This window comes from Exophiala xenobiotica (genome assembly GCF_000835505.1).
Source record: "Exophiala xenobiotica strain CBS 118157 unplaced genomic scaffold supercont1.6, whole genome shotgun sequence".
Classification (NCBI taxonomy): Eukaryota; Fungi; Ascomycota; class Eurotiomycetes; order Chaetothyriales; family Herpotrichiellaceae; genus Exophiala; species Exophiala xenobiotica.
In genome coordinates, this window is record NW_013562489.1 from 635,821 (window position 1) to 656,070 (window position 20,250).

General features: G+C 52.2%; 9 protein-coding genes across 9 annotated transcripts; 5 read left to right on the forward strand and 4 right to left on the reverse strand.

The window, feature by feature from the left end:
• Window positions 1-23: 23 nt before the first annotated feature.
• PV05_09536 (60S ribosomal protein L11) lies at window positions 24-1,117 on the forward strand. Its single transcript, XM_013455878.1, has 2 exons — window positions 24-271; window positions 330-1,117. Exons 1-2 carry the CDS (start codon window positions 121-123, stop codon window positions 704-706), a joined length of 528 nt encoding a protein of 175 aa, XP_013311332.1. The 5' UTR covers window positions 24-120; the 3' UTR covers window positions 707-1,117.
• PV05_09537 (uncharacterized protein) lies at window positions 917-2,999 on the reverse strand. Its single transcript, XM_013455879.1, has 2 exons — window positions 2,624-2,999; window positions 917-2,578 (listed from the first exon to the last, which is right to left on the reverse strand). Exons 1-2 carry the CDS (start codon window positions 2,747-2,749, stop codon window positions 1,274-1,276), a joined length of 1,431 nt encoding a protein of 476 aa, XP_013311333.1. The 5' UTR covers window positions 2,750-2,999; the 3' UTR covers window positions 917-1,273.
• Window positions 3,000-3,800: 801 nt separating this feature from the next.
• PV05_09538 (uncharacterized protein) lies at window positions 3,801-5,634 on the forward strand. Its single transcript, XM_013455880.1, has 2 exons — window positions 3,801-3,924; window positions 3,974-5,634. Exons 1-2 carry the CDS (start codon window positions 3,838-3,840, stop codon window positions 5,303-5,305), a joined length of 1,419 nt encoding a protein of 472 aa, XP_013311334.1. The 5' UTR covers window positions 3,801-3,837; the 3' UTR covers window positions 5,306-5,634.
• Window positions 5,635-5,906: 272 nt separating this feature from the next.
• Window positions 5,907-8,539, reverse strand: PV05_09539 (uncharacterized protein). Its single transcript, XM_013455881.1, has 4 exons — window positions 8,347-8,539; window positions 8,152-8,297; window positions 6,563-8,102; window positions 5,907-6,511 (listed from the first exon to the last, which is right to left on the reverse strand). The coding sequence occupies exons 1-4, from the start codon at window positions 8,467-8,469 to the stop codon at window positions 6,092-6,094; spliced, it is 2,229 nt and encodes a 742-aa protein (XP_013311335.1). The 5' UTR covers window positions 8,470-8,539; the 3' UTR covers window positions 5,907-6,091.
• Window positions 8,540-8,763: 224 nt separating this feature from the next.
• Window positions 8,764-10,405, forward strand: PV05_09540 (uncharacterized protein). Its single transcript, XM_013455882.1, has 5 exons — window positions 8,764-9,097; window positions 9,145-9,281; window positions 9,330-9,761; window positions 9,811-9,864; window positions 9,917-10,405. Exons 1-5 carry the CDS (start codon window positions 9,091-9,093, stop codon window positions 10,100-10,102), a joined length of 816 nt encoding a protein of 271 aa, XP_013311336.1. The 5' UTR covers window positions 8,764-9,090; the 3' UTR covers window positions 10,103-10,405.
• Window positions 10,406-10,665: 260 nt separating this feature from the next.
• PV05_09541 (uncharacterized protein) lies at window positions 10,666-13,502 on the forward strand. Its single transcript, XM_013455883.1, has 2 exons — window positions 10,666-11,241; window positions 11,294-13,502. The coding sequence occupies exons 1-2, from the start codon at window positions 10,759-10,761 to the stop codon at window positions 13,268-13,270; spliced, it is 2,460 nt and encodes an 819-aa protein (XP_013311337.1). The 5' UTR covers window positions 10,666-10,758; the 3' UTR covers window positions 13,271-13,502.
• Window positions 13,503-13,896: 394 nt separating this feature from the next.
• On the reverse strand, window positions 13,897-15,201 carry PV05_09542 (uncharacterized protein; the record flags this gene model as incomplete). The annotated part of the gene is made up of 2 exons (XM_013455884.1): window positions 13,897-14,922; window positions 14,965-15,201. 2 exons carry the CDS (start codon window positions 15,199-15,201, stop codon window positions 13,897-13,899), a joined length of 1,263 nt encoding a protein of 420 aa, XP_013311338.1.
• Window positions 15,202-16,015: 814 nt separating this feature from the next.
• Window positions 16,016-17,772, forward strand: PV05_09543 (uncharacterized protein). The gene has a single exon (XM_013455885.1). It carries the CDS (start codon window positions 16,202-16,204, stop codon window positions 17,675-17,677), a length of 1,476 nt encoding a protein of 491 aa, XP_013311339.1. The 5' UTR covers window positions 16,016-16,201; the 3' UTR covers window positions 17,678-17,772.
• PV05_09544 (uncharacterized protein) lies at window positions 17,696-20,060 on the reverse strand. The gene is made up of 6 exons (XM_013455886.1): window positions 19,498-20,060; window positions 19,085-19,442; window positions 18,814-19,031; window positions 18,415-18,754; window positions 18,142-18,360; window positions 17,696-18,080 (listed from the first exon to the last, which is right to left on the reverse strand). Exons 2-6 carry the CDS (start codon window positions 19,311-19,313, stop codon window positions 17,839-17,841), a joined length of 1,248 nt encoding a protein of 415 aa, XP_013311340.1. The 5' UTR covers window positions 19,314-19,442; window positions 19,498-20,060; the 3' UTR covers window positions 17,696-17,838.
• Between the last annotated feature and the right edge of the window lie 190 nt (window positions 20,061-20,250).

Here is a 20,250-nt window from a genome sequence, read left to right on the forward strand (position 1 = left end):
GATTTTCGACGACTCAATCCGCACGCTGAGCCTGCTTCCAGCTACCATCATCCACTACCACCACAGACTCTGTCGCACTCGTTAAACCCAACATCTGAACGCTCTTGCAAGACATTCACGATGGCGGAAGGCAACGACAAGAGCTCGAACCCCATGCGCGAGCTGCGCATCGACAAGCTCGTCCTGAACATCTCGGTCGGCGAGTCTGGCGATCGTCTCACCCGTGCTGCAAAGGTGTTGGAACAACTGTCCGGTCAAACTCCCGTCTACAGTACGCCTCGAACCTTTCCTTTCACCCGTCCCTGCTTCGATACTAACCACTTGTACAGGCAAAGCCCGCTACACCGTCCGATCCTTCGGTATCCGTCGTAACGAAAAGATCGCCGTGCACGTTACCGTCCGGGGCCCCAAGGCCGAAGAAATTCTCGAGCGAGGCCTCAAGGTCAAGGAATACGAACTCCGCCGCAAGAACTTCAGCGAGACAGGCAACTTCGGTTTCGGTATCTCAGAACACATCGACTTGGGCATCAAGTACGATCCCGCCATCGGTATCTACGGAATGGACTTCTACTGCTGTATGTCACGACCCGGTGCGCGAGTGGCCAGACGGAGACGGGCCAAGGCCAAGGTCGGCCGAAACCATCAAGTCCACAAGGACGACACCGTCAAGTGGTTCAAGACTCGATTTGAGGGTATTGTGCGATAAACCGCTTTGATGGTTGTTGGTGGGGAAAGAGCGTTCAGTCCAACATTTTCAAAAGGCTGGATGCTGTACACACAAAGACGGCACCGACGCTCAGTTCAATGAGGCATGCGTTTCTGGACTCTGTGGTCGAAACGAGGTTCAGATGAAGCCGAAGCCAATGCCCGAAGGGCCAAGTCGAACCCGTAGAAGGGTAATTGATTCAGCTGTGTAACCAGGCAGAGCATGTGCCAGCACGTTCAAGCTGCAATGGAAGTTGCATGAAGATCACATATTTCTCTTCGTTGTGTTTGAACGTCCAGCCATCCGTCGGCCAGAGCTTTTGCTTGATACACTAACATTAGCAATCCCTAATGCCCATATTTACGATCAACCATTTCCCTCCAACGCCATGCTTGATGCAATATTCCAATCATATAGTCATGCTCGTTCCACCTCACACATAGTCTTTGTATCCATCATATGGCAAGCCGAACTGTCTAGAGCGCCAAATTGCTGCAAATGTCTTGTTACAGCGCGAGATCTGTATAGCTGTCGCGTCCAGTCTCAGCACCATCCGCATTAGCCTCGTCAGCTCTCATGTGGTGAGCGCAAAGCCGTCTCCGGCCCTGCCGACACCGGCGTGTTTGGCTCCGTAGCACCAGAGACGCTAATGCTGGGCAGATTGAGTTGGGGCAATCGAGGAGCTTGACTCGGGATTCTGCTTGGAAGTCCAGCCGTTCGAGCAGTAGCATTACTAGCAGCCCGAGCGACAGCAGCCTCATACGAAGGTGCATCACCCCATTCAAGGACATCATACTCCGGCGGTTGAGCTGCCGGATCAGGATCTGCGTGTGGGATTCGTGACTCTCCGATGTCTTCAGACCCCGTACTCTCGTCCGGCGTATATCTGTTTGCGGTTGGTGAAGAGTTGGAAGTCCCACTTTGAGGCTCATCGCTCTGTGAGCTCCGCGGTCGAGGACCATCGCCTGCAATGGTCGAGCCTGGGGTGGGCTGCCGGTCCGCTTCCGAACCTGCGGTCGATACACTGAGGTCGCTTACTGATCGATCTCGAGTACGCTGCCGAGACATTGTCGTGATCGATGTGGCATCTGAATATAATCGAGGCCGACCGCCTCCCTCGCCCATGGGTGCAGCTCCGTTCAGCAATCCGCCTCTTTCTGATTCATTGCTGTTTGCACGAATGCGAGTGCCGTCATGCCGTACTTCGCCCAGCGACCCGTAGGCGACGCTCGCTATTCTGCTGTCACGCCCGCGGGATTGATGTTCGGCAATTAGAGTTGCGGCTGAGACGCTGACACCACCGTTGAGAGAGGCAGTACTTTCACTGGCGCGCTGACGAGACTCCCGTCTCAGCTCTTCTAGCCGCGTATTGTCTCCTCTTTCTCGAGCTTCTCTCCTTTCACGCCTGCGCTCCTCCCGTTCTGCTACCTCGCGGCGCCGGGCGACCCGGATCTGGTAGAGGGATTCCATTTGTTCTTCACGACGTGTTTCCTCTTCATCTACAGTCTCGGGGAACTCAACGACCGTATCCATGCCGGCTCTTTCGCCTTCACGGGCAATGACCTGCTCGGTATCTTGGGGTGTTCGGGAGTAGGCGGGTAAGGTAATGACACTTCTGACGCTGGTGTTACGGTCAACGCCCGCTCCCGACCCAGGGCCATTGATGTTGTTCCCGGTGTAGGCTGTGTTGGTAGACGATAGATCTCGGTTGCGCACGGCCGAGTATTTCCCTCCAGGCTGCCATGTCTGCCATTTCTTTTTCAAGAACTTCGTGGGGATGTAGCGTGGACTCTTGCCCTGGAGCTTCCATTTTCGAAGGAAGGAGTATAGTAATATGGAAGCTGTGATGACGAAGACTATGGCTGCGACAATCTGACATGGTCAGGATGATGCCCTCCATAGGCTGGGAATACTCACTCCAATGGTAACAGCACTTCCGCTGAATCCTCCTCCGCCGCCGCCTCCAGATGGCCCGTTCTGCCGTGAATGTAATTGGCGCTCGACATGCCTTTTCGAATATGAACGGGAAGGCAGGACCGTCATTTTGGCCTAACTATATAGCAAGAAATTGAGGCCAAAGTTATAGACCTCGCTGCCGGGCCATTCGTGTTGATCAGGTTGCAGCCGCCGGGCAAACAGAGTATGACTATCAGCGGGATGTGGTAAATGAAAGCAATATTCGGGAAGTCTAACGATATAGGATATGTGGTAAAGTATCAGGTTGACATCGAAATGAAAATGCGTTCCCCGTGAATAACACGAGTTTAAAATCCAGTCAGATGGTAAGCTGGGGAATGATGCACGTCTTGGTGGTGGCAGTGGCTGGCCTCGGAAATCTTGGAGTTGCGCGGCAGAGGGCAGAGGCACGTCAGCGCCAAAAGCATGCTACTGCTGGCATGGGTCCGAATTGCTGAGACACCGCAGCCAGGGTCTTTGCGACTCGACAAGATCGCGTAATCTTGTTGCATTGGGTCTAGCAAACAGGCAGAGCATATGTAAATACCTGCAGCCACCGGCAGCTATCAGTAGACAAGAGGCTGATGGTTTGTCCATTCAAATATCGTTCGTCCCTTCTGGGGGGCTGTGTCGACAAGTCTTCAAACAGCCGGCACAATTCATATGGGATAGGGCTTTGGTGATCGGCTGCGATCATCATTGTGCCACATTTGCTTTCTCACCTATTCATCCTGGAGGGTCAGTGTCTTTTACTGCGATATGCGTCCCATGTCTTCTCTGGAAGGACGGCGCGGCTGTCGTGCAGGCACCATGGGCGGCTAACCGACGCCCATGAACGACGTTCTCAATGAGAAATCGAGAGGTTGAAGGTCACAAGCTCGATGGTCGTCTCTTGAGGAAGATTGCAAATCATCAATTGCCAATTCATAATAATGATCGTTCTAGGCGATCACATCGTCAAGGCCATGAGGAGCCTTTGTAAATCCATAACGATCAATCAATACGAGAAATGGTGATTCACGGATGGTTTGCCGCTTTCGATCCTGACACTCGGTAGAATTTCCGGATTTGGATTTGGTATTGTTTACATGTAAACTTGCAATAATCCTTCGACATTGCGTCCTTCAGCGCACCCATTACTCCTTCAACATCATACACTCGACATCTTACACAGCATGGCTCCCTCACGCTTCGATCACGGTACAATTGGTACCAGCTACAGCAGCATTCACTCTGCCGATGCATTCGTTGGTGACTACCAGGTACCTCTTGCTTATCACACATGCTCATTGTCTTGCTCACAATTTCTAGGTCATGTACACGCCTGGCAACTCTCCTCCCACCCACCGGCCCCAGAAGAAATCAACTCGCTTCAGTAGAGCAGTCTCCACGAAGTCCCAAAACAGCCAGTCCTTCATGCTGCCAACCAACATACCAAACACCTCTCAAATCCTCGCGGATCACGGCTCTCTCCCCAATGTGCAGATCCGTTACACGATCCCAGCCGATGAAAAACAAATAGTCGCGTCCCTCCGAACTCTGCAGCGTGACCTCAACGAAGCTATGAACACTATTAACACCCTGACTCGCGAGCGCGATGAAGCCCTCCTCGAGCTTAGGCTGCTCCACGCTTCGTCCAAGAAAACATCAACCTCGGTGAAGAGAAACAAAGCCTCGACGCGTGTGGAGGAAGAGCTCTTCGATTTAAGCCGCTCATTCGAGTCTCCTAAGAGATCTCCAGCCAGACGCGCTTCCAACAGAGACCTTCCCACCGATTCGCACCCAGGCCAAGCCGCAAAGACGACAGACTCGAACGATGCACGAGTCTTGTCCCCGGTCCCGATCAACAGACCCAACTCACCATTATCCGAGAGACGAACAACCTCCAGATTCGGTGGCGACCAGCATAAGTCCCAGTCTTACAAGAAATCCGCCCTCAACGATACTGAGAACAGCATCATGGAAGACCCCACCGCGGCATCGAACACTTCCCGTCGTCGCCGCCGTGTTTCTCTCGACGAAAACATGACCTCTGCATACATTCTGCCCGACATCACTGTCAACAACCCTCAGCCCTCAAAGCCCGCAAAGGCAAAAAATCAAGCCCAAGTCTCTCAAGAAGCACAAAACGTCCTGCACCGCCACGACCCAGAGCATCTCGACAACTGCGCTGTATGCCAGCGCTTGACCGCCCAGAAGGCAACAAAACACGTCACCCACGCTGCCGAATGTCAGACTCAGACTCACTTTCAATCTCGACGTCAGACTCGTGCCGACGAAACCGAAGATGAAATCGAGAACGAACTTGATGTGGGCAGACCAGACTTTACCGCCCAAATCACACAACTCATGAAAAACGCCATGCTTGACGAACCAACTCTCCGGCCCAAGATCTCCCCGTGGAAGGCCCTTGCTAATGTCAAGAAACTCCTGACAGACCAATTCAACGAAGCCAAGCGCAAGCACAGTGTCGCCTGGGAGAAGTACGATAGCATCGAGGCGCCGCAGCACAGCAAAAAGCATGCAGCAGCCAGCGAGGAGATGTTCTATTGGTCTAAAAAGATGGAGGAGTGCAGAGTGAATCTGGACCAGTTGCGCGATGTCGAGGAGGGCATGAGGGCAGAAGGCGAAAGTGAGTTATGATCGCAACCAACGCGGCGATGGCGGAAGAACAACATACGAGATGCGGTGTGGTATGATTTTCGGCCTCGTAAAGGACGGCTCTTAGCTCTCCGAGGTCTTACTGATCGATGTAGTGACATCAAGTGACACTGCTGTTATGATTGATTGTTTGGAGTGGAGTTCAGATTTGGTGATATTACAGGGGGCTAGGGTGGTTAGAGGTGTCTCGCAGACTAGGAGGGCTTCACCACAGCCCCGTCAGCGTGTAGGAAATCTGCACAGTAATGATCAGGCACGAAACGTGGTTCATTCTTGAGACGGAAGACCCCTATGACATGTGTTCAGTTCACAGACGCCAGCAGTCTGCTCGTGCTGCACCCACGAATATGCCTGTAATACCTACTTCAACAACTCCAACGTACTATCCACGGATACCTACGTCGAGGGACCGGCCTTTTAAAGGTGTTCGCTCAATCGTAGCTAAGCTAAGATCTTGTACGATGTACTTCGATGATGCTCGACCGACCACTGGGCAACTCGACCAACCTTTCGTGGTTTTCACAAATTCAGATCAAAGGCTCGGCAAGAGCCCGCATCGCTTTCTCGAGGGAGCGAACGTGGTGCCAGTGATAGGTGTGTGTAATGGCAACTCGTGCTTTTTTTGCTTTTTTCGCTCTTCGATGCACTATAAGAGGAACACACCTACATGCCCGACAGGACGTTGAGGACCATTCTCATATGCACTTCTCCCATCATCGCTTAGCTGCAGGCGTGCTATGCATGACCGTCCAGTATTGCTGCACGAATCTACTGCACAATTTCCTCTGTCTCCTCGATGACCTCTTCCACGACCTCCTCCACGACCTTCTCTTCCTCGTCTTGACTCTTAATGCGTTGGAGTTGCAGCTCAGCCTCTGGATCTGGTAAGCCCAATTCCTCTCGTTCCTCCTTGAGCAGCTCCTTCTCTTGAGCCACCCAGCTGTACCACTCCATGTACAATCTCCGTCTGGCCTCGACAACAGCCAGGTTGGCACCCTCCTCCATTTCCTTATCGAGCTCTTCAAACTCTCTGGAATACTCACGCAGATTGCGTCGAATCGTACGTTGTTCCTCCTTTGACAGCATTGTTGGCGGTCGAGGACGCCATAGCAGCTGTTTGAATTTCTCCGTCGGTGCTTCAGCCAGGAGTTGGCCATAGAATGTCCACAGCTTGTAGCCGTTCTCCATCTATTACCAAGAATTAGCGGTAAATCCTAATAACCGAGAGAAGGAGCTTACCTGATGTGTCCAGACACTGGCACTAGTGGTGACGTATCTGCCCGTGGGATCCCATTCTACGTCCGTCATGCCATAATGGTCCTCGGAATTCATGAGCATCAGATTGGCATTCAGATGTGCCTCGCTCTCAGGCTTTTCGCCTTCGTAGTCGAGGTCGTAGAAGTCGAGATCAGAATGCTGTTGCACGCTGACAGTGGCGACAACCACGAATCGACCCTTAGGTGACCAGTAGATGCCATTGCTATTCTTCTTGTCAAATGTGCGGGCGTGCTTGAATGCTCCAGTGCCTGCACCCTTGACCTTTTCAGGGGCGAAGAACTGTACAGAGGTCTTGGGCAGGACATTTGAGCCTGCAACAGCTTCGCCAGCGGTGATCAGCACAAAGCGGTCACCCTTGGGCTCCCATGCAAAGTTGATGACTGTGTCTTTCAGGCTGTCCACGACTTCCACAGGGACGCCCTTCTCTTTGATGCGGAAAATCTCGAGGTTCGTGGCCAGGGACTTCTTGGATTTGGAGTGCCGGTCGACCTTGACACAAATGAACTTCGCGTCAGACTGCCAATGCAGTTTCGCATCCGTAACGTTGAACAGGTTTCTCGTCCGGACAATTTCCTTGGAAGGAACAGACATCAGGGCGACCTTGGCGGGGTTGGAACCCATTTCCGGTGTCCAGTAGCAGAGAAGTGATTCGTATGTCTTGACACCTTCTCGTTGGGTGATTGCCGGGGCCCATTCGAAGTCCACGATTCCTTCGGCTTTCACTGACGTCTTGTCGAGTAGGTTCATTCTTGGCGCTTCGTAAATAGAGATACTTTCATGCGGCTTCATTCTCGCCACATATTTCTCATCAGCAGACCATTTGAAAGCTGGCCATTGTACCTTTGCTTTTGCAGGGAGGGCAGTAGGGTCGGTGCCTGGAGGAGGGGTAAGGTCGTGGGCGACAAAAGATCGCAGAGGTTTGCCCGTCCTGATATCCCAGATGACAATATGCTTGCCTTCTTCATCAAGGGTAAGAGGGCTTTTTCCTTCCTCCACCACAATTGGCTGATGGGACCATGTCGTTATGTAGTTTTCGCCTGGGGAGAATTCGACAAGGCTGACAAAAGGATGAGGAAATTGCCTGATTCTCTTGAAGGAAGATCCACCCCACAATTGCACTCCCTGTTGATGTACTGACGCAAGATACGTTCCATACGGTGACCAGGATACGAATAGTTGTGTCCAGTGTGTCCGGTCGACTACCATTTCAGGGGGCTCCTTCTTGTTATTCCAAAACACGCCGACCTTGTCGCCACGGAACATGGCAAATTGATCTCGGGCGGCAGCGTCGAAAAGCCATGATCTGAGATGTTCTCGGTCTGAGAAAGGTTCGATTTCTGGAGGGACATATTGTTCATCAATTCTTCCTTCTCTACCATATTTCTCAATATCGGTGAGCTTGTTGACGGCTAGGGTATGTCTCTTGTCGAGGGCGACACCATGGAGTTGTTTCGTGGCGGCCACCGCTTGCTCTGGGGTCTGGTATTCGACGAATGCAAAACTGTAATATGTCAGAGGACGTGGCTTTGCGATTCCAGGGGATGGCCTACCCCTCGGACATGCCCTGATCGTTCATAGGCATGAAGATCGATTCTTCGCCATCCTTTATTCTCCCGACCGAATTTAGTCTTTTCAGCAAGAATTTGACGAGTTTCGATTTTTGGTCGGCGTTGACAATAGGTAGCCCGTCGATCACCTAGCTTCTTAGTATCTCTTCCATGTCTCCGTCACACAGGCAAACATACGACAAAGGTATCGAGACCTTCTTCCATGCGCACATCATATCGTTCTTTGAGGTCGCTGAAGTCGATGTCTTCGATTTCGTCTTCGAAATCGTGATCGGAGAGCTGATCAAATCCCGGAGCCATGATTGCGGTATTGGCAATGATCGTGGGCACCTGGATGTGAAAGAATGTACAAATTCCCGATGCTGTCGTCCGCCGCAGGAAATATCACACTCCAGCAAGATCGCGCCGCAGGTTGTGCAAAGCGCCAAGCCTGCGATTTCCAGATCACGTGGGTGTGTGGGTGATGAGTCAGCAAGCCCTATGGTAGGTGCTGGTGGCTGGTGAGCTGGAAGGAGCCGATGATCGCTAGGTTCAGCGCTTGTGTCCGGACCCCAGGATACTCGTACTAGTTTGTTTCTTCAGTGGTATGCGCAGGTGAGCCCGCAGCGCAAGCATCCCGTCAGTCAATGCTTTGTGTCCTCACACCCACCTGCCTACGGTTTGTCGCATCACCTTTCTTGTCCTTTGACTCACTTATAGCTCAATAGAGCTGTTTGTTCCCACGATACATCTCCTCTTCACCACCCATTCATTCCTCGCCCTCCTGCTCTCGCAAGCGGCAGTTCCTGCCCTCGTTGCGTTGGCCGGATGGCTATGAGTTGACCTTGACTTCTCCACGCATCGCGCTCAATTTTGTTTCCCTCATATACCGCCTGTCCTCAGCGATTGCCTTGAGCAAGCGGCAGCAAGATCTCCGCCATCATGTCGTGTAAGTCCTGGCGCACCTTGTTCCGTAATGTCATTGACCACCGAAAGTACCACCGGACGTTCGCCAAAAGTACATCACCATCATCGACTCAATCCTTGACGGCGCCGATCTCACCACAATTACAAGAAAAGATATCCTAAAGGGAATCCAGGACAAAGTCCAATACGATATCACTCCGCAGAAGGTGCGTCCCACAAGTTGAAGACTCGAACTGCATACTGAAAATGCACAGGCAGTAATTAAAGTCGTGATCAATGAAAGATTCGATGTCATCAGTTCGAAAGAGAATGGTGACGCCGCAGTCATTCCTTCGGTCGAGCAGGCAGAACCTACCCAGAAAACGAATGGTGTCCACACTCAGTCACCCTCAAGCTCGCCCGCAAAGAGAGAAGCCCAAACCGAAAGCGACTCGGACGTCATAGACACGCCGCGGCCCAAGAAGAAGCGCAAAGCCAGCCTTGACGCCGATGCAGCTTATGCCGCTCGTCTGCAAGCCGAAGAAGATGCTCGTGCTCGTCCCACGAGAGGTGGTACAACTCGGAAATCGGCACCAGCCAAGAGAAAGAAGAAAGTCAAGAAGGATAGAGTGACTGGGTCTGATGATTCCGACATCGACGACGAGGAACACAAAGCCCAGAAGCCAAAGCGTAATACTGGATTCCATGTAAGTTTTCTTGAACCTGCGTGAGGAAAGTTGACTAATAGACATGCAGAAACCGCTCAATCTATCTCCGGCTTTGTCAGGTCTTCTGGATGGCGAGACGCAGGTAAGTCTAATCGTTGAGCTCCGCTACAGGAGTACTGACCCGAAATTCAAAGCTGTCACGTCCTGAGACCACCAAGCGGCTGTGGGCCTATATCAAAGCGAACAACCTCCAAGACCCAAGTGACAAGCGATTCATCCTCTGCGATTCAAAAATGAGGGAAGTCTTCCGACAAGACAAGGTGCATATGTTCACCATGACCAAATTGGTCTCTCAACAAATGTACAATCCTGAAGAATGAGCTTGACAGTTGGTAAAAGAACGAGATGGACAGAGCTTGCGACAGCATACAGGCTATCTCTGTGGGTGGTTCATTCGATGGATGCGTTACGGCACGAAAATTACAGCGACGATGGCGTTGCCTTACAATATGGCTGGCTGGAATAAAACTCTCATGGCTCTTCTTGGGATGAAAGGGCCTAGATCAACTCTTCGTGATAATCAGGAACTATCGGGCTAGAATCAATGTCAAATGGCGGATGCATTTCCATCTCGCCCCAATGCGTTCAGGAGGGTCAGCCTTGCTGACTAAGGGCGGCCAGAGCTACTCGCTGCTTTTCCCGATGCTTCGTCCGCCACATTTCAACGTAGAGTAAACGTAGGGTCAAACGCATAGGTATTGTGGATTACTCACAAGAAGAGCGTCTAGATCCAGTCTCTGTGGATTAGGCTATCGCTGAAGAGTCACTTGGCGAGTAAGAGTCATTGCAGCTATTCTTATGGGCGGTCCCCTAAAAACAGGGGCTCTTTAAGTTAGATTACCCCACCACAATTCTGCGACTTTGTTGATCTCGGTTGGAGTTTCGTCAGTGAAGTCATCGTTGAACATCATACACCAACAGCAAAATTTGCAGGCTATCCTGTTGCACAATATACTTCATCTGATCAGACAACGCCATGTCGGAAGCCGCACCTGCCGTCGACGCGTCTCAGAGCCGTCCCAACGCGGGGCGAGGTAGTCGACCAAATCGCGGCGCATCTCAAAATTATCCAGACGATCGCGGACGCACTTCTGGATCCAGAGGCCACCGAGGTCAAAGAGGGGGAAGAGGGAGAGGCCGAGGGCAAGGCCATACCCGCGACAATGCGTCTAATACTCGATCTGTAGAGACCACAGCGGAAGGCAGCTCAGGACGACCACCTGGAGGCGGCTCCGGTGCACGCCTGACCGGAGCTGCCTCGAAAGAAGAAGGCGACACAATCCGCCCTCAAGCAAAAAGAGACGGGCAAGAGGTGGCCGTGGAAGACGCGGAGGTGTGTTTCATATGTGCAAGTCCAATCGAGCACATCTCGATCGCACCCTGCAACCACCAGACTTGCCATATTTGCTCTCTGAGATTGAGGGCTCTCTACAAGACACGAGCCTGTGCTCATTGCAGAGTAAGTACTCTTTGGTCACCTTTGTGCATTGATCTAGGCTAAAAGTTCTCAGACAGAGGCGCCATTCGTGATCTTTACCGACGATGCCGAGAAACGCTATGAAGAATTCAACGACCGCGAGTTCGTCAAGATCGACGAGAATTTGGGCATAAAATACGAGAAGGATATCATTTTGGAAGACACAATCCTCCTACTCCGATATAACTGCCCTGACAGGGATTGTGATGTTGCGTGCCTGGGATGGCCGGACCTCCACCGCCATGTCAAAAGCAAGCACGGGAAGATGATGTGCGACCTTTGCACGAGGAACAAAAAGGTGTTCACCCACGAACACGAGTTATTCACCTTCGGCGAGCTTCGAAAGCACGAGAAATACGGAGACGATAACCCTGGAGCAGTCGATCAGTCTGGGTTTAGGGGACATCCAGAGTGCGGCTTCTGCAAGCAGAGATTCTATGGAGACGACGAGCTGTATACCCACTGTCGGGAGAAGCACGAGCGATGTCACATATGTGACAGAAGAAATGGAGGCAGAAATCCTCAGTATTATCTGAACTACCAAGAACTGGAGAAGCACTTCGGAGCACAACACTTCGTGTGCCTGGACGCTGAATGTCAAGCAAACAAGACCAATGTGTTCGAATCCGAAATGGATCTAAAAGCACATCAACTGGCAGAGCATCCAAACGGCCTCTCGAAAGATGCCAGGAGAGACGCCCGTCTAGTCAATCTTTCTGGCTTCGATATCCGAACACCATATCAACCACAACGGCGGGGTGGTAGAGAAAGAGAAAGAGAAAATCGTGGCAGTGGAAGAGGCCGAGATCCGAATGCTGAACCATTGCCCATATCTAGCGCTCAACCCTTGAGTAGAGCAGAGGTGGCATATCAGAGACAACTAGCCATCCAGAGCTCCCAGTCTGTCTCCAATCGAACCTTCGGCGGTCAGCTCACCCAACCTTCGTCTGCCTCCCGCCCTCAACCATCTTCCTCACAGCAACCTCAAACCTTACCTTCCATCGAAAACCTCAGAGTAGACTCACCACAAGTATCTACTGCAGAGATGACCCCTCAAGAACAAGCCCGGGCATTGCGACACCAAGCCGTCACTGAACGAGCCACCACTCTGTTGAAGAACGACACCACCAAACTCTCCCAATTCCGGACGCACGTCTCCGCATACCGCAGCGGAACCATATCAGCCACCGACCTCATCGACTCATTCTTTTCTCTCTTCGATTGTCCAAGCACCGAACTTGGGAAACTGATCCGCGAGCTGGCCGATCTCTACGAAGACGACACCAAGCGCCAATCCCTTCTTCAAGCATGGAACAACTGGCGCAGTATCAACGAAGATTACCCCAGTCTTCCCGGCCCTAGCGGCACTTTACCGGGCGTATCGAGCGGTGCTGCCGGCGCGACTGGCGGTCGTCGCGTCCTCACACTGAAGAAAAGCACCGCTCAATCATCTCGTTCCGCGGTCTCGAGACAAGGCTCATGGGGCAACGCGCTCTCCGCTGGCACAAGTCGTGATCCATTTCCTGCACTGAGCGCTACCAATGGGCGGGCAATCAAACCAGCAGCAGGAACGAGCTCGAAGCAGGCCGTTTGGGGCAACACGTCTGCGCCGCAAGTTACCAACACCACGATGGGTGCAACACCTATCTCTCGTCCGCCTCCTACGGCAGCATCGCGCGTCGGCTCGTCGAGCAAGAACACCGCTCCTCCGCGGCAGACGGAGGATACGTTCCCTTCCCTGCCTGCCGCCCCGAAGCCGAACACCATGATGGCAGGCTTCAACACGCGCGGCTCGGTTCGCTGGTTGACTTCGTCGAGTCGCAGTTCACCCGCCGGCTCGGGGACTGCTACGCCAGTGAATGCGTGGGGAAATGGCGGCACGACGCCCACACCGGCTCAAGCTGCCGCGGCGACATCGGCTGCGTTGGGCGACGATGGCACAGATGGTGCCACGGAGAAGAAGAAGGGGAAGAAGTCCAAGAAGGGCGAGACTCTTTTCCATTTTGGATAGGGTTGTCTACGTCTACACAGATCAATATTGGCTTGGCTTATTCAGTCCCCAACGACGGCGTGAGACGTCGCTACGCCTCCCTCTGTATCAAGCCATGATTGTGCGAAGGCCTGCGAGGCCTGTACTGTCCGTACATAGAATTATCCGCATTGGCCCTTTAACTGGGTCCTAATAACTGCGCTCGACGTGGATGTCACATGCTGAATGGGCATTCTCCCTCGTTTGTTCTACTGTTTCTGTACGATGGATCTAATTTAAACAGGGCAAAGATGATCAATAGACACTGAATGGCCGGAAATCAATCGCTCCCGCCACGAATTTGGGCAATGATAGTCGCCCCCCTTTGTTGGGCGACGAGCAGCGCACTTTCTAGCATGTACTCGGTGGGCCTTCTTCGCACAAGTGGCAGGAGGGCCGAAGTCGTCTGAACGTGCAAGCAAGGTAATTGGCATACACTGATCATTCTGCTATCGAGTAGTTTGTTCTCTTGCATGTCTGTTGCTAACTCACACATCATTCATTTGCGACCGGGGCTGGTGTGTATGCCAACTCAATCAGTCATCAAAGCTGAGAAGGGTTGTCCAACGAGGATCATCCAGTGGTGCCTGCTTCTGTGCTCGACGCAACTAGTAGGCGCGTCTGGTGTAGTCATCATCATAGCGGAAGAAAGCGCCCACGAAATCATGGTCTCTCTTCAGTTCCTTCATGGCTTTGATTGCGGTCTTGACATCGGTGAATTCAACGGAACCATAACCATCGAACGTCCAGCTGTACTCAATCACTGCATGATCAAGCTTGAAGCGTTTCATCTTTGGCTCAAGCATGGCAAATTTGTCGTCCATTATTTCGCCAATCAGCACGATTCTCGTAGCTTGCTCGTCGCTAAACATCGCTTCCTCGACCTCAGCACTGCAGGGATAGGTGGGATCAGTGGGCTTCCAGGTGCGGACTGGCGCGCCATTGATGATGAACGGAGCATTTTCCTGTTGCTTGTACATCTCGTTAGCGGATGCCTCGTAGACAAACACAATTCGTGCCGTCATGTACGGGCAGACACGACCGATCGGAGGGAAGAGTTGAATAGACTGAAGAGTGCCACCACGAACCACCTCGAGAACATCCTTCAAAGTAGTTCCCAAGGGAATTTCATCAATCATGACGGTGCGATAGGCATTGAGTGAACCGACAGCTTTCTCTGGTAGGTAACGGACAGGGTGTTCCGGGAAGGGGCTGTTCCTGATCCACTCTGCGGTTGCACCATCGCACACGCGCCACATCTCCTCATCGTCATTAAAGATCGGATTGTCTTTATTCACCGACCACTTTGGCTCGCCTTCAAAGGTGCTCGGCATCTTGACAACGATGCGCTGAGGGGCAGATGGAATGCTTTCGGATGATGCCACAGCAGTGTCCTCTTCATCCTCTGCGACACTTCCTCCTCTTTCGGTCTTTGTACCAGTGTGATTGTCTTTGTTGATATTGTGCTTGATGATGGCTCCGAGGTTGTTGACAGTGACAGTCAAGCTTGCGATCTGCTGCACATGTTTCTTGATCTGCGCTTCCAACTCCAAGCAACGCTGAACCTCCTGGTTGAGTTCTAATCTGGTGGCGTTGTGAGCTTGTTGTTCGTTAGCCAAGGCTAGACACAAAGTCTGATTCATCGTTGCAGGATCAGCGAGGCTCGAGCCCTGTACCACTGAACGGGGTGCAGAGAGAGTTGGACTGGGTAGGGTGGACGTTGTGTTGCTCGGCATGAAGGTTGCGGCCGCAGGATCCATGTTCGCTGGAAAATATTGCATGGCAACAGGCGAAACAGATGGAATGTTGTCGACAGGAGTGAACTTGAAACTGCCCAATTGGGATTGATTGAGGTCCTGTCGCTCCATTGAAGGGTATTTGAGCAGACAGTCTGAGGGTTTGGTGAAAGTCATTTGAGAAGGTAGCTCAGGTATGCAATGGAGATGATGCACTTAGAAAGAGATGAGGTGCACGAAGGGATAAAGGACGAGAGAATGAAGAGGAGATGTACGACTGTTAGGAGGCGAGAAAGAGTGGTTGTCATCCAGATCGGTGTTGTTGTGATGATGTTGATGCCTGAGTCAGGACTCATTCTGGAAAGAACGATGAACAACACCGCCATCACCGGCTAACCTGCTCATCCAGGGATGATGAGGGTATTCATTCACTCACCTACCTTGATCTCCTCGATACTTGCCATCGCAACATCTCAGCTGTTCAACTACGACAGCATCTGTCGTCCGTTACGACTCTCGTGCTGGAGACACTAACAGCATGTCATGTAGAGCAGTGGTGACAGATTTGGTCAACGTATCCATCTTCCTTCCCCAGAGTAGAGTCCTGCATCCAGCATCGGACTCTCAAAGAGTTTCAAAAGCATGGTGCTTCAAGGCTCTGTCTTTGTTTGCTGGATATATGAGATGTTGTGCTCTGATCGATGTAATTCTGGGTAGTGTGGGCAGTTGTACCCCGTTCCTGGATCCATGAAGCACATACGCAGCCCTTCAACACCCTCAATCCCTAGATTTAATGCGCACCCAAAGTGCTGAGCAAGGCTTCTGGCGCGCAATATCATACCGAAGCGAACGTCGTGGTCTTGGACATGGAATTACAAATGTTCGCTTCCCTGCTCAAGTGCTTCGCCCGAGGGACGTGTCACATGACCAGCAGTATTCTTGCTGCAATGCTCCCTAATTCGCGATATCAACATAAAACTTCCTGGTATTCGGTATAACCGCCTGAAGTATGGAAAGAAGGTTGAGGCCACTATCGCAGAATTAAGGCGGCCAATTCGCAGATTGATGCTGGACTTCATAGCACCATCCCTGTACTCCCTGCAGACTGGTCGGACTGAAGTACCCTAGCCCCCATACCAGGCCCTTCCATTCATCCTTCCCAAGCAAATCAAAAGATATGGTGAAGGCGACCCAGAAGGAGAAGGCTCGATACCAACTACTCAGGCAAAAGCTCTTGGACACCTACAAGGGGTACTTTGATACTCCCCTTGCCCTTCCATCATGTCAGAAGTCTGGCGACGAATCTACACTTCCCACCTTGGGACCCGGAACAGAAAACACCCAACATCGATGGGACACTCTATATCCAGTACTCCTCAAGCCGACCAGACATGCTGCTCTGTTGAACACTTTCCATGGTGAGCCATTTTTCAAGCAGCAAATTCCCTCGACCTCGACGAGTCCTCCCAGCGCCGACCAAACCTGGAACGAAGCCATCCAGAAATCCAGTCTTCTGGTCTCTCCACAACACAGTGTCCCCGATCTCTTGGAAGATGCTGCTCCATGGCTACCCTCAACCACTTGTCTCCGTCTCTATCATTTTCCTCAACAGCAATCGCATTCCACAAAAGACTATCTTCTTCCACCTCCGTCCAAGAACGCCCACAACCTCAAAAACTACTACTGTCTCGACTTTGCCTCTATCTTTCCTGTCCTCGCTCTCGACCCCCAACCGGATGAAACCATCCTCGACATGACTGCAGCCCCTGGCGGAAAGACCCTAGCCATGCTGAACCACCTCGCACCCTCTCTACTGGCAGACAGCAGCAGCACCACGACCACCACGACCACCACGACCACCACAGTATCCCGAATCATACCCAGATTCCACGTCAACGAACTCGACTTCCAACGCCGCAAGCGGCTCCGAGTAGTCCTTGACGAGTATGTGCCACCGCACCTTCTCCCGCCATCGCCTTCTTCCTCGACATCATCATCTTCATCCTCTCAATCAATCATCCAAATCATGGGCAAAGACGCCACATTGGACTCAAGTTTCCGCCCCGAGACCTACGACAAGATCCTCCTGGACGCTCCTTGCTCGAGCGAACGTCACGTCCTGCACCAGTTGCACAAACAAGATTCCGCATCCAACCTGCACAAAGACCTCCTCAACTGGTCTCCATCCAGCTCGGACAAAACCGCCAAGAATCTGCAACTCAAAATGCTCGTCAACGCCATTCACGCTTTGAAATTCGGAGGCACGCTCGTCTACAGCACGTGCTCGATCTCTCCGTACGAAAACGACGGCGTTGTCGAAAACATGCTCAAAGTGATCGACAAACAAAACCGCAAACGCGTCAAGGAAGCTGCTGCGCGACGACGACGAAATACCGGCGCGCACAACCAAGATGGGGAATCCCATGGAGAAGCAGAAGAAGAAGCCGAACAAGGCAGCCGACATCCCACGAACGATGAAGAGCCGCAACCGGAACTTTGGAAAGTCGAGGTGGTCCCCACGACATGGGCCATTGGAGAGCCAACTACACACGGGTGGATGATTTTACCGGATCAGCAGCAGGGCGCGGGTTGGGGACCGATCTACTTCTGTAAGATCGTTAAGACACGCAAGAAGCGCCGGGGTGCATCGTAACTGCGTAGACCTTCGAGACATAGTGTGTGTTGCTGGGTCCATATTCTGCGGCCAAGAAACGTTCGGCATCAATCCCACCATAATAATATCGAGGCCCACGTCTCCCATGGCGGGTGCCCCTTGTTCCTCCACCTTTGCTCAATGCGTACCTCGTAGACGTTTCACAAAGTATACATGAAGTCGGGCCTCTTGTCTCCCAACTTCTCGATCTCGGCATCCGTCTTACCTTCAACCCAGTGATCACGTTCGCCGTTGCGGCGTTTGGCATTCTCCCTCCGAAGCAGGACATGTTGAAGCACACTTCCTCCGAGCAGAAATAGTGCTTCGTATGCGAGCACCACGGCATGGCCAGGCTTGTATCGTGGTTTGTCTTTGGCTCGATAGATGTTCGATGAAACGATGCCTGACAGTGATCGATTAGCATACCAAAATACCCAACTACTAGTAGCCCCCTTTATACTTACCATTCAGGTTTCCCCAGCCGATGACAAATCCTAGGGATATACCACGCTTGTACACTCCTTCAACATTGTTCGCGGTCCATGTGATGGTGTTCGGGATGCACGGATAGATGCCAATCGCTCCGAGGAAAGTCCCAGCATATTGAACATGTGGCGAACCAGAACCCAGCAACATTGCGAAACCGATGATGCCGAATAGTGCCATGACCATATTACAATAGCCTGCAAGCATTAACAGAAGGGTCACGTGCCCAGTGAATCACCGAGTTCGCTCACCTCTCCACGCCGTCCTATCGGCCACGAAACCAATGAATATAGTCATAACTGCAGCCACAGCATAAGGGGGAACACTCAGAAGCTGAGCATGCACGCTTTTGTAGCCCATTTGCGCTATGATTGTAGGGAGGAACAGGGAAAATGCGTAGAGTGCGCCGTCGCAGCCCATGTAAATGGCCATTCCTGTGTACGTCTTCCAATCCTTCAAACTGGCCCAGAGGTAGTCGAGTTTGAACTCTTCGTGCTCAGCGCTGGATTGCTGATCGAGCTTAAGGCGGCGAATGACTCTGCGGCGGTCCGAGTCACTGAGAAACTTGGCATCATCGGGAAAGTCATGGACCTGTTTCACTCAGACTTCACTCAGACCACGTGCACCTTGCCGGATTGAGAATCACTTACCACCCAGAAGCTGATCACCGCAATCACAACGGTGGCCAGCCCTTCGAGAATGAAGATCCAGGCCCAACCGGGCTTCCCACCGACACCGTCCATGTTCACGATAGCAGCGGCCAGCAGACCACCAAAAGATCCGGCAAGAGCTGCAGCGCTGAAGAAGATGGCTGCTCGGACACCGAATTCGGATCGTTTGTACCAACAACTCAGATAGTAGTTGACACCTAGACGGTCAGACCATCAGCAGATGGCAGAACCTGTCAGAAGGTATGCTTACCAGGAAAGAGACCGGCTTCAGTCAGCCCCAGGAACCATCGCGTCGCCAGGAGCCCAGAGTAATTATGCACCAAACCCATGCATGTCATACAAATGCCCCAGCCCACCATAATGACCGGAATGAAGATTGAAGGTCTGAACTTTTTCAGCAAGACCTGGGTCAAAGGTTCGAAGACCGAGTAGGAGATGAAAAAGATGGTCAGTGTGTTGTTGTATTGGTTGCTGGTCATGTTCAGATCCTCTTGTAGACCATCGATTTTGGCATTGCCGATGTTCGTACGGTCGAGGAAGGCAATCAGGTACAAAAGGGTGAGCCAGGGGATCAGTTGCAAATCCAGCTTCCACAACAACCTGCGATCCTGGCAAAAGATGTTAGTATTGCACTGCAAGAGACATCAGGGGGGAAATCCGTACAATCTTCTTCCTCCTCGTCAGTCAAACCTTCGTCCGGGTCTGGTATGTCGATGACAGGCACTTGAACGCCATCCTCGTAATGCTTTTCCGTCATTGAGGGCGACCGGTCTGATGGCGACTGGCCGTCGTCCAGGGCAGATTTTTTGACTTCAGTGCTTGCCATAGCCACAAAGCTGTTCGAGAGCGCTATTGTCTGAGACGCGCCGTAAGCTGAAGGGCGGGCGAATGACTATAAGTAATCCAATTCTCTGCAAATGCTACCGGACGATCGGGGAGCATCACACAAAGGGAATCAAGACCGCAATTTGGTGGGATCGGCCATGCCACGAAGGTGGGCATGCCTGCTCTCCTCAATCGCTTCGGTGATCATCCCTGGCCAAACGCGAATAGAAGACGTCAGGTCACGGCCCAAGGCTGGGGAAGGCGCTGGAGAAACCCCTGCTTGATCATCACGTCCTTCCTCTTGGGGGTTAGGCTCGGTAGGCATTGCAGCGGAGGTTCGTTGCTGGACGAGTGGAAGAGTGATTCTGATGCGTGTTGCAGCCGTTGACGTGTGGCCAAGGAAGTCGAGGTACGCTAAGACATGCAGAAGACGTCGACCAGAGGCTTCGTGGGCTTCCAAAAGTCTTGGTCCTTCATGCTCATCCGGCAGGGGGAGGCATCGGTCATTTGCCGTGCGGCAGATGCTACGTTGTACACACCCTGTTGCAGGGAAGTCAGCTTTGTCCACATGGCAAGCCTTCATGACTTGAG